This window comes from Nyctereutes procyonoides, unplaced genomic scaffold, assembly GCF_905146905.1.
Source record: "Nyctereutes procyonoides isolate TBG_1078 unplaced genomic scaffold, NYPRO_anot_genome, whole genome shotgun sequence".
NCBI lineage: Eukaryota > Metazoa > Chordata > Mammalia > Carnivora > Canidae > Nyctereutes > Nyctereutes procyonoides.
The window spans coordinates 7,677,788-7,689,872 of NW_026575121.1; the positions used below are offsets into that span (position 1 = coordinate 7,677,788).

The 12,085-nt window shown below is 35.1% G+C and overlaps 1 protein-coding gene across 1 annotated transcript in view; it reads right to left on the bottom strand.

Moving 5' to 3' along the window:
• The window catches only part of DNAJC15 (DnaJ heat shock protein family (Hsp40) member C15), a 75,596-nt gene that overhangs the window by 23,243 nt on the left and 40,268 nt on the right, over positions 1 to 12,085 (bottom strand). The window contains exons 4-5 of the mRNA XM_055336093.1: positions 11,124 to 11,200; positions 507 to 577 (exon numbers count right to left, since the gene is read on the bottom strand). Of these exons, the coding sequence (XP_055192068.1) occupies positions 507 to 577; positions 11,124 to 11,200 (148 nt within the window). The remainder of the gene's footprint in view (positions 1 to 506; positions 578 to 11,123; positions 11,201 to 12,085) is intronic.

Below are 12,085 nucleotides of genomic sequence, written 5' to 3' on the forward strand. Positions count from 1 at the left end.
ATAAATTTACATTAAAAACCTGGCCAGTTAAAAACAAATGGCTCAGCCTCAGAGCCTTCCAGAATAAAATTAAGAAATTCAGAATTATCTATGACATATTACAGAGATTTAGAAGATATCCTCTAAATCTTATGCTTTTATGTTTAAGGTTAAACAAACATAATTCATGATGCCCGTATCAGTTTACAGAGTCCACAACTCATGTCTTCTCTTTCCCAATCAAAATGCTAAGAGCTTCAAACAGAGGCTAGGTACTCATATATAAAAATCAGTAACTAAGTTCTTGAAAGCTGATAATATAAATCTACCACTTCTGTGGGTTACTGAACTCTAATCCAAAAGCTTATTTATTTATAAGAAAAATCACAATACGCATGGCACATAAACTTCCATTTCAACTATATACATATCACTTATATATACCACTTATAATGAGTTTAAGTAACTGAAAGGAATTCAGAGCCGACACAGATCCACATATTATGAAAAATAGGAATTTTACCTACCTTTATCTGGATGATTCAAAATCATAATTTTCCTATGAGCTGTTCTAATCTTGGCCTTGCCAGCAGATGGGCTGTAAAAAGAAAATTAAAGTGCTTATAATAAATAGTGTTGAATGCAGATTATAAATTAAAAGTTTATATGGGTTTCAAGGAATTAAAAACTAATGAGAATTTCACCATCTTGTGGATAAATATGAAATTACAGCTTGTCAGTTAATTTTACTAACCATCAAAATAAACTATTGATTCAGTGTTGCATGTATTTTTCTTCCTTTGTAACGCCAGTCTCTATTTTCAATCAATTTAAAAAGTAAAACACAATAGGGGCACCTGAGTGGCACGGTCAGCAACCCACTCCTGGTTTCAGATCAGGTCTTGATCTCAGGGTCACAAGATAGAGCTCCAAGTTGGTCTCTACGCTCAGCCTGGAATCTGCTTGAGTTTCTCTCTCCCTCTGCCCCTCCCATTCATACTCTCTCTCTCTTTCAAATAAATAAATCTTTAAAAATAAATAAATAAAACCACAATGAGATACCACCTCACACCAGTGAGAATGGGAAAATTAACAAGGCAGGAAACCACAAATGTTGGAGAGGATGCGGAGAAAAGGGAACCCTCTTACACTGTTGGTGGGAATGTGAACTGGTGCAGCCACTCTGGAAAACTGTGTGGAGGTTCCTCAAAGAGTTAAAAATAGACCTGCCCTACGACCCAGCAATTGCACTGTTAGGGATTTACCCCAAAGATTCAGATGCAATGAAACGCCAGGACACCTGCACCCCGATGTTTCTAGCAGCCATGTCCACAATAGCCAAACTGTGGAAGGAGCCTCGGTGCCCATCAAAAGATGAATGGATAAAGAAGATGTGGTTTATGGATACAATGGAATATTCCTCAGCCATTAGAAACGACAAATACCCACCATTTGCTTCAACGTGGATGGAACTGGAGGGTATTATGCTGCGTGAAGTAAGTCAATTGGAGAAGGACAGTGTATGTTCTCATTCATTTGGGGAATATGAATAATAGTGAAAGGGAATATAAGGGAAGGGAGAAGAAATGTGTGGGAAATACCAGAAAGGGAGACAGAACATGAAGACTCCTAACTTTGGGAAACGAACTGGGGGTGGTGGAAAGGGAGGAGGGCGGGGGGTGGGGGTGAATGGGTGACGGGCACTGAGGGGGGCACTTGATGGGATGAGCACTGGGTGTTATTCTGTATGTTGGTAAACTGAACACCAATAAAAAATAAATTTATTACATCAATCAATCAATCAATCAATCACAATATATAGGGTAGGAGAGTCATAGTCTATATACTGAGTTTGAAAACCTATGCTTCAAGTTATTTGGGGGGAAGGTAGTTTATGTAGTATAACAGACAAGCATCTAGACTTCAGAGCCAGATTTCATTCCCATTGCTATTTAGGATGAAGTAAATTTGGCCAAATTATTTAACCTCTCTACACTTCAGTTTCCTCACTGTAAAAACAGGGCTAGGAACAACAAATTGCTCATAGAGTGACTGTAAGGGTGAAAGTATTAGAATAGTGTCTGACATGTAGCAAGTGCTCCAAAATAGTTAGCTTTTACTATTATTATGTTTCAACAGAGCATCTCAAAACTCTTCACAGCTCATAACTTATTTAGCTTGTGAGAAACCTATGGGAAAAACCTCGCTGTTAGAACCTTTGCAATAAACAAAAAATGAGAAAGTTAAATAAACCTAAAATTATTTCAGTAAAACTAGTTTATCCAGTATTGAAAATGTTTCTCACTAGAACATTTTCCAGGCAAGGAAACAAAATTGACACTTAACAACAACAAAATTCTGATATTGCTAATTAATAGCTATACTATCTTATCTAAGTACTTAACTTTTCTGGGTCTCAAATGGGGATAACAGCATCTGACTTAAAGTACAGAGTCGTCATTGTAAAGCTCAAAGTAATTTAATTTGTATGAATGAATCACACTGTATTGGCTAAAAGCAGATACTTTTAGAGATATTCAGACATAGGTTCAACATCCTGATTCCACCATTCATTAGCTACAAAACTGTCTTGCTCACTTAAACTCTCTGACTAAAAATTTTCTCATAAGTAAAATAGACATACTAAACTACCTCCTAGGATCATTATTAGCATAACCTAGCATAGAGTCAGTGTTTAAGTGTTCAAAAATAACTAATCCTTAATTATTATTATGAAGATAAAGGATGCTTATGAAAATATATTACATATTCCTACTTTTAAAAATGAAGTATAATTAACCTAATTTAATGTTTCCTGAGTAACTCAAAAGCATTAACCTGAGTATAAATTAAGTGCAAAGAAATTCTTAAGGTCTGCAGAGATTTGCTCTCCCTTGTCTTAAGGAGTCGGAGAATACTTTCCATTTAAGTTCCTCTGTTTTTAGCACTTCCTCCCTTGCTATTAGCTGTCAACCCTTGATTCTGCCATTGTTCCAGTCTAACTATTCCTTGACAGTTACTTATACTTCTAATCTTTTGAGGTCAAATAACAGATCACCAGCATGTTAAAACACACAATCAATTGCTGAATATGCATATAAAATATTTTTCCATGAATAAAAAAAAATGTCTTGAGTCAAAGACAAAATGAAAAGAGAAAAAAATATCTTGAGACAAATGCAAATGAAAATCTAACACAAATTTATAGGATGCAGCAAAAGCAGTTCTAAGACGAAAGTTTATTGTATAAATGTCTATATTAAAAAAGAAAGAGCTCAAATAAACAACCTCATTTATACCTCATAGAATTTGAAAAAGAAAAAAAAAAGGAAAAACTAAGAACAAAGTTAGTTGAAGGAAAGAAATAACAAAGATCCAGAGTAAAAATAAATGAAACAGAGACTAAGAATCGTTTTTTTTTTTTTAAGGTAAGCAAAATACACAAACCATTCGCTAGACCCACCATAAAAACAGGAGAGAAGACTCCAATAAAATCAGAAATGAGGGGCACCTGGGGTGGGGGTGGGAGGGCTCAGTGGTTGAGCAGCTATCTTGGGCTCAGGTCGTGACACTGGGGTCCTGGGATGGAGTCCCACATCAGGCTCCCCACAGGGAGCCTGCTTCTCCCTCTGCCTATGTCTCTGCCTCTCTCTCTCTGTGTCTCTCATGAATAAATAAATAAAATAAAATAAATCAGAAATGAAAGAGAAGACATTACAACTGATGCCATAGAAAGACAAAAGATCCTAAGAGACTACTATCAACAATTATACACCAACAAAATAGACAATGTAAAAGAAATAAATTTTAGAAACATACAACCTGCCAAGATTGAATGAGGAAGAAATAGAAAATCTGAACAGACCAATCATTAACAATGAGACTGAATCACTAAACGAAAACCTCCCAACAAAGAAAAGCCCAGGACAGAGAGCTTTACTGAAACCTACACAACATTTAAAGAATACCAGTTCCCCTCAAACTTTTCCAAAAAATAGAAACACTCATTTTATGAAGCCAGCATTATCCTGAAGAACACTATAAGAAAAGAAAATTAGGGATCCCTGGGTGGCGCGGCGGTTTGGCGCCTGCCTTTGGCCCAGGGCGCGATCCTGGAGACCCGGGATCGAGTCCCACGTCGGGCTCCCGGTGCATGGAGCCTGCTTCTCTCTCTGCCTGTGTCTCTGCCCCTCTCTCTCTCTCTGTGTGACTATCATAAATAAATAAAAATCAAAAAAAAATTAAAAAAAAAAAGAAAAGAAAAGAAAATTACAGGCCAACATCCCTGATGAGCATAGCAAAACTCCCCAGCAAAATATTAGCAAACCAAATTCAACAAAACATTAAAAGAATCATATATTATGAACAAGTAGGATTTATTCTAGGGATAAAAAAAGTGGTACAACACTCACAAATCAATGTGAAACATCATAAATGTGAAACAAAATAAAGGATAAAAATCATATGATATTCCAAAGAAATAGAACAGACCAACTGACAAAATTCAACACTTATTCATGACAAAACTCTCAACACAGTTAGTATAGAGGGAACATACCTCAACATGATAAAGGCCATATGACAAATGCATAGCAAATATCATACTCAGTGGTGAAAAGCTCCAAATTTTTCTTCTTAGATCAGATATAACGCAAGGTTTTCCACTCTCACCACTTTTATCCAACAGAGTACTGGAAGTCATGGCCAGACCAATTAGGCAAGGAAAGGAAATGAAGGGCATCAAAATAAAAAATGAAGAAGTAAAACTGCAGATGACATATTAAATAAAGAAAACCCTGAAACTGTTAGAACTAATCAACAAATTAAGTAAAGTTTGAGGATACAAAATCAATATACAAAAATCTGTTACCCTTCTATACACTAATAACAAACTATCAGAAAGATAAAGTAAGAAAACAATACTATTTACAATTGCAGCAAAAAGAATAAAATATCTAGGAATAAATTTAATCAAGGAGGTTAAAGACCTGTATACTGAAAACTATAAAGCATTGATGAAAGAAATTAAAAACACCAATAAACAGAAAGATATCCTATGGTCATGAATTGGGAGAATTAATTCTGTTAAAATGTCCATTCTACTCAAAGCAATCTACAGATCCAATGAAACCCCTATTAAAATTCCAAAGCATTTTTCACAAAAATGGAACAATCTTAAAATTTGTATGGAACCACAAAGACTCCAAATAGCCAAACCAATCTTGGGAAAGAACAAAGCTGGAAGCATCACGCTTCCTAAATTCAAACTATATTACAAAGCTATAATAAGCAAAATAGTATGGTATTATGTTAAAAACAGACACATAGATCAATGGAAGAGAACAGAGAACCCAGAAACAAACCCATGTATATATGGTCAATTAATTTATGACAAAGGTGCCAAAAATATAAAACGAGTAAAAGATAGTCTCTTCAATAAATGGTATTGGGAACCCTGGACAGCCACATGCAAAGGAATGAAACTGGACCCTTATCTTATATCATAGGCAAAAAATCAACTCAAAATGGATTAAACCCTTGAACTAATTAATAAAGACCTGAAACCATAACTCTCCTAGAAGAAAATACAGGGGGCAAGCTCCTTGACATCAGGGTTTGCAGTAATTTTTTAAATATTAAATCAAAGCAAAGGCAACAAAACAATTAAACAAGTGGGATTATACCAAACTTTAAAAAGTTTCTACACAGCAAGAAGAACCATCAATAAAATGAAAAAAGCAACCTATGGAATAGGGAGAAAATATTTGCAAATTATATATTGGATAAGATATGTTTCAAACTCCTACCAATTCAACACTATAACACAGCTAGATACATAGACAGACAGACAGACAGATAGATAGATATGATTTTAAAAAGAGTGGTGGATCTGACTAGATCTGTTCCCAAAAACATAAAATGGCAAACAGGTAAATGAGGTGATCAGCATCACTAATCATCAGGGAAATGCAAATCAAAACAATGAGATATAACATCACAGCCTGCAGAATGACTGTCATTAAAAAGATAAAAAATATAAACAAGTGTTAGAAAGATGCAGAGGTAACTTTTGTACACTATTTGTTGAAATGTAAACTGGTACAGCTACTATGGAACAGTATAGAGGTTCTGAAAAAATTAAAAATAGAACTACCATATTATCTGGCAATTCCACTTCTGGGTATATATCTGAAGGAAATAAAATCAATGTTTCAAAGAGATATCTGCACTTGCATGTTCACTGCAGGATTATTTACAATAGCCAAGACACAGAAACAACCTGTGTCCATCAACGGATGAATGGATCAAAGAATGTGACACACACACCTCCCAGAATATTTTTCAGTCATAAAAAAGAAGAAAGTCTTGCTATTTGTTGACAGCATAAATGGACCTTGACAGCATTATACTACGTAAAATAAGTTGGAGAGAAAGACAAATACTGTATGATCTCATTTATATGTGGAATCTGAAAAAGCCAAACTCACAGAAACAGAAAACAGTTTGGTGGTTGCCAAAGACAAGAATAGGAGGGTGAGGGAAATAGGTGAAGGCAGTCAAAAGGTCCAACTTACAGTTATAAGATTAGTAAGTCCTGGGGATGGAATGTACAGCATAGTGACTACATTTAACAATGTTGTATTTTATATTTGAAAGTTGCTAAAAAAAAAAAAAAGTAGACCTTAAAAGTTCTCATCACAAGAAAAAATAAATCTGTAACTATGTGAGATGAAGGATTTTTTTTTTAAGATTTTATTTTTTTATTCATGAGAGACACAGATTGAGAGAGAGAGAGGCAGAGACGCAGGCAGAGGGAGAAGCAGGAAGAGAGAGCAGCAGGCTCCCTGCAGGGAACCTGATGTGGGACTCCATCCTGGGTCTCCAGGAACATGCCCTGGGCTGAAGGCAGGCGTTAAACTGCTGAGCCACCTGGGCTGCCCGAGGTGAAGGATGTTAACCAAAGTTATTGTGATAAACATTTTGCAATAAATATATTATATATATATATATATATATGTATATATATCAAATCAATGTGTTATACATCTTAAACTAATATACAATGTTATATGTCAATTATATCTCAATAAAACTAAAGGAAAAATTTTTAAATTAAAAAATGTAAATAATAAAGAAGTCTTTTAGTGTAAGGATTATTAGGATATTTCCTTTTCACTGTTAATGAAAGTCTGTTGCGGGACCATTTCAAACTTACTCTTTGGTTTGCAGATACATCTCAAATAGATAATCAAGACCTTGTCTGATTCTAAAGACTACTAAGTTTTGAAAAATAAGTCATTAAACATTGCACCAGGGTTATGACCACTTTATTGTTTAACTGCCTACTAAAAAATGAAAAACACATTATTATTTTTTTTAATTCCAATGTTTAGTTTCCAGTAGCCAATCTACATTTATCATTCTCTTTCGTGGTGCTTTATAGTACTGCTTTCCTTTACTGGTTATGTTTTCTAGTTGTCTTATAGATATTTGACATGTCTCCTTAGGTAGATACCAAACTAAAGAGCAGAAGCTATGATTTGCATCTTAAAATAGTATCTAGTATTGAACACGCTATAGGTGCTTAATGCATTTTATACAGACCTCCAAAAAGAAAATGGCTATAAAAAAGGTAAATTCCTTCAAAGAATAATGGCTCTATATTAGTCAGTAAATACTGACACTATAAGGGATTATTGTATTGCAGGAAATGTTAAAGTAGACAAAGAGGAACTTTAAAAAACATTTCATAAAGCAAATCAAATGTGGACCACTATATAATGAAGATGATAAATTCAGTAAAATCTAAATTTTCATTCTATGGGTTCTGAAGGGGAGTTTACATGGTAAGTTATATCTTATTCTGGGGATCCCTGGGTGGCGCAGCGGTTTGGCGCCTGCCTTTGGCCCAGGGCGCTATCCTGGAGACCCGGGATTGAATCCCACGTCGGGCTCCCGGTGCATGGAGCCTGCTTCTCCCTCTGCCTGTGTCTCTGCCTTTCTCTCTCTCTCTCTCTGTGTGTGTGACTATCATAAATAAATAAAAATTTTAAAAAAAGTTATATCTTATTCTGGATATTAAACTTTAATTTAGCACGTAGGACAAAATCTGAAGTATTAACCTTGATAATTAAACCTGCTAAATTATCCTTGATAATCACTCACAATGCCTATAAAAAACAGTACACACGGTTTTGCACACAGAAGTCCATAAAGCATTATGTACAGTGCGATCTGCCAACTGCCAAACTGGATAGACTGAAGGAAGTAAGAGATGCAAGGAGAATTTTATGTACAAAGATGGCCATTCAAAATATTCTGCCTTTAAGATAATAATTATGACTCCTGGTGGTGAGCTTTGGGGTTGAAAGAAGTATTCTTGTGTGCCTGCAGAGTTCCCCTTTCCTTACTGCTCTATTAAGTCTCTAGAAACTTAATACATTTTATTGCATTTATTTGTTGTTCTAAAGATTAAACAAGATGGGAGAATCCTAGTTCTTAAACATAGTATAAAAATTGAATAAAGCGTGATGTATCTCTAGTACAGACAATTTTACCATGAAATTGAAAGTATAACTTTAAATATCACATTGCCTGGATCAAGGAATACAAACCATGTTCCCTGGAATGGATCCGACTGGAGAAGGGGGTACACAGAACTGAGTGTTCTCTAATCCTGTGGTAAATGGAACAGTTTTGGTTTCATTGTTTTTACTACTGGTCTTTTACTACTAAGCTAGATAACATTTAGCTTAACAAAGTTCCACAGAAGTTTCCAGAAAGTATAAAAATCACAATGTGTATCATTTCGGAAAGTAACAGGTATAATAATAATTTTCCTGAGCAGCTCAGTAAATTATTTTAGGCTTCATGAAATATGTAAGAATGGCACATAGAATATTAAAATATTCTTAATAGGTTATCAAGAGTCAGCTCCATTTTGTCTTTACCTACTTGTTATATAATCTAAATAGTTTAGATTCATTGAATACAGAGAATGGAGCCACAGCAATATATTCACATCTTAAAGAATCTTCTCAAAATCAACACTACCTGACTGAAAGAAAGGGCTAAAAGAAAGCAAATAAGGTTTACCTTTCTATTTAATGTGTTAAGGGCAAATATATAGCTTCTGCATTTGTGATACAGATGGGAAAAAAGAGGAGCCAAGATTTATTTAGTCCTTGTTATTTGATAGGCACTTTTATATAAAATATCATCCTATTATTTTATATTATTTCAACAAGGCTAAATATTATTAATTCTATTCAAAACTTAAGAAACTGAAGGGTAGAAGAGCTAAAAATAACTTGACCTGGGTCATACAATGCAGTGCTTCAGTGACAGAACCAGAATAAGGATCCATTTTCCTCAGCTGGTATTTGTTGAGTAGTTACTAAGTGCCATGTTTATATATTAAGAATTACCTATGTATTAGTCTTCACAACAACCCTAGACAATAGAAACTAACATTATCTCTATTTTATAAATGATGACATTGAAGTCACACAGCTAGTAAATGGTAAAACTGGTATTCATGCTCAGACTCACCTGTTATTAGAGTATATATGTTTTTTTAAAAAGATTTTATTTATCTATTCATGAAACACACAGAAAGATAGGCAAAGACACAGACAGAGGGTGAAGAAAGCTCCCTGTGGGAAGCCTGGTGCGGAACTCGATCCCAGAACCCTGGGATCATGACCTGAGCTGAAGGCAGATGCTCAACCACTGAGCCACCCAAGTGCCCCTAGAGTATATACTCTTCACACAGCAAATTATCCTTGTGAAATTTTCTACAGCTTCTAGTTCAAAAGGATAAACGTGTATAATCATAAATCTCAAGTCCTATTTATCTGTCTTAAAAACAGGAGCACCTTGGATGATGTTAACTGATATTCTCAAAAACCTTTATATTCAATTTTGTAATAAGTTTCATATTCACATTCCAAGACTATGAATAGGATGGTAAGGGGACCCAATAAAAGTTCAAGTAAAAAAAAAACATGGCCATCCTGAATAATATTAAAATAAAGAATAATCAGTAATATAATCAACTTCCTAATTTGGTTCCCCTACCTAAAACTTATTCTGAGATATTTCATCTCTTATTTAATAAAGCATCAAGCTGAACTGAGCTCTTTCCCTTGCTCTCCACCCCTTTGTTTTTCTTGCTAAGTCAAAAGAAATAATGAAATGTTTTTGGCCTTAAAAATCTGCTAATCTACAAGAGATTTAAAAGGCTGTATCAGGGCACCTGGGTGGCTCAGTGGGTTAAGCGTTTGCCTTCAGCTCAGGTCAGGATCCCAGGGTCCTGGGATCTAGCCCTGCATTGGGCTCCCCGCTCAGTGAAGAAGCTGCTTCTCCCACTCCCTCTGCCCCTCACCACTGCTTGTGTGGGTGCGCACGTTCTATCTCCTGCTCTCTCTCAAATAAATAAAGTCTTTAAAAAAATAAAAGGCTGTAACAACATAGGACTTTATGATCTATTTTGCTTGCATTGATTAAATCAACAGATTTGTTGTAGATGGCATACTGTAACCAACCCCCACAAAAATTTGAGTGAGTTCTAAGGGAACATAAGGTAAACAAATGAATATAGCAACTAGCAAATCTATAGCAGGGGACATCACTTAACATTGAAAGTTAAAATATCACAGAGCAATCACACAACAACATTAACTTCCTCCTACACTGACCAAAATCACACAATATAAATAGATACTAAGATGAAACAATTATAATAAAATATGATGGATGTCAAATTGTGGAAGTAGAATTGTCAAACAGATCCCATATTATAACAGGAAAATGACAGATATCAAATTATAAAACTAAATCCAGAAAGAATTCAGTGTCACAATAAGGGATATTTTGATAACTGCTGTGAAACTAGTATTCAAATATAAGAGCTCAGATTTCCTTATTAAGGAATAAAGATGCATCATAACTATGTCTGATATTTTTAGGGGAAGTAGGATATTCTCTTAGATTTGAGATTTTAAAATGTAGAAATTTTGTATTTTCTCCTCTGCCTCCTATTCAAAATTTAAAATACAAGGATAACTTTACTGTAATATTTTCTCTTTTTTTCAAAACAAGCTTGGCTACAGAACAAAATAATACGTATGCAGCACACCTACCTTATACCCAAAATAAGACTAGCTTCTCGCCTACTCATTTTCTGTTCAAATCCTCCTTTATAGTAGGATGAAAGGCTCTGTACAGGAAAGAAAGAGCACAAAATAATTAGTTCCATGTATGAAGTGGCATGACTTCAATCCCATCATAACTTCAGTAAGAGGAATGTATTTTACTAGAATCAACTCGAAACGGTGTGGGAGGGAGCACTAAACAATGATTCTTTATAAGAAACTATGACCAAGGTGAATTTAAAAAACATTAACAATTTTTTCCACCTTCAAATACATTAATTTTTCTACATTAAGATATAACAGAATAAAAGAAATCAGTAGAAGCCAAAGACTTGAACTTTTCCTAAGCTCTGCAGTAATTTTCTCATTGGATAACTTGGTAAGTCATTAATGTTGGTATGACACACATCTTTTTTACCTACTGGACTGCCTGATAGAGAAGGAAAAGAAGGAACTGACAAAGTGGGGAGGATATCAAGTTAGCAGACAGGCAGGCCAAAAAGACCAGAAAACGACTGCAAGATCACTTAAAGGTGGCTAGAAAGGCATGAGCAAGGAAGAAGTATCAGAGGCAACTGGGCCAGATTGGGGTGGGTGGGTAATGGGGGAGACGGCTGTAAGCAACTGAAATAATTTAGGATTCTATTCTCAGCGGCAGTAGAAGCCAGAGCACTGAGGTAATGTCATCTGACTTTATTTTGAAAGGATTACCCTAAATGCCAAGTGGAGAATAGAAAGGTGCAAGAGGGAAGCAGGAGACTAGTTAAGAGGACAAAGCAATAATCTAGGCAAGAGATGACGGTGGTATGGGCCAGTGTGGTAATGGCAGAGCTAATTTAAAAGTGATCAGATTCTAGATATATTCTGAAAGCAAAACTAACATTTTCTTGGTAGATTAAATAAGGGGTATGAGAAAGAGAGGGATTAAAATTGACATAGTAAACACCACT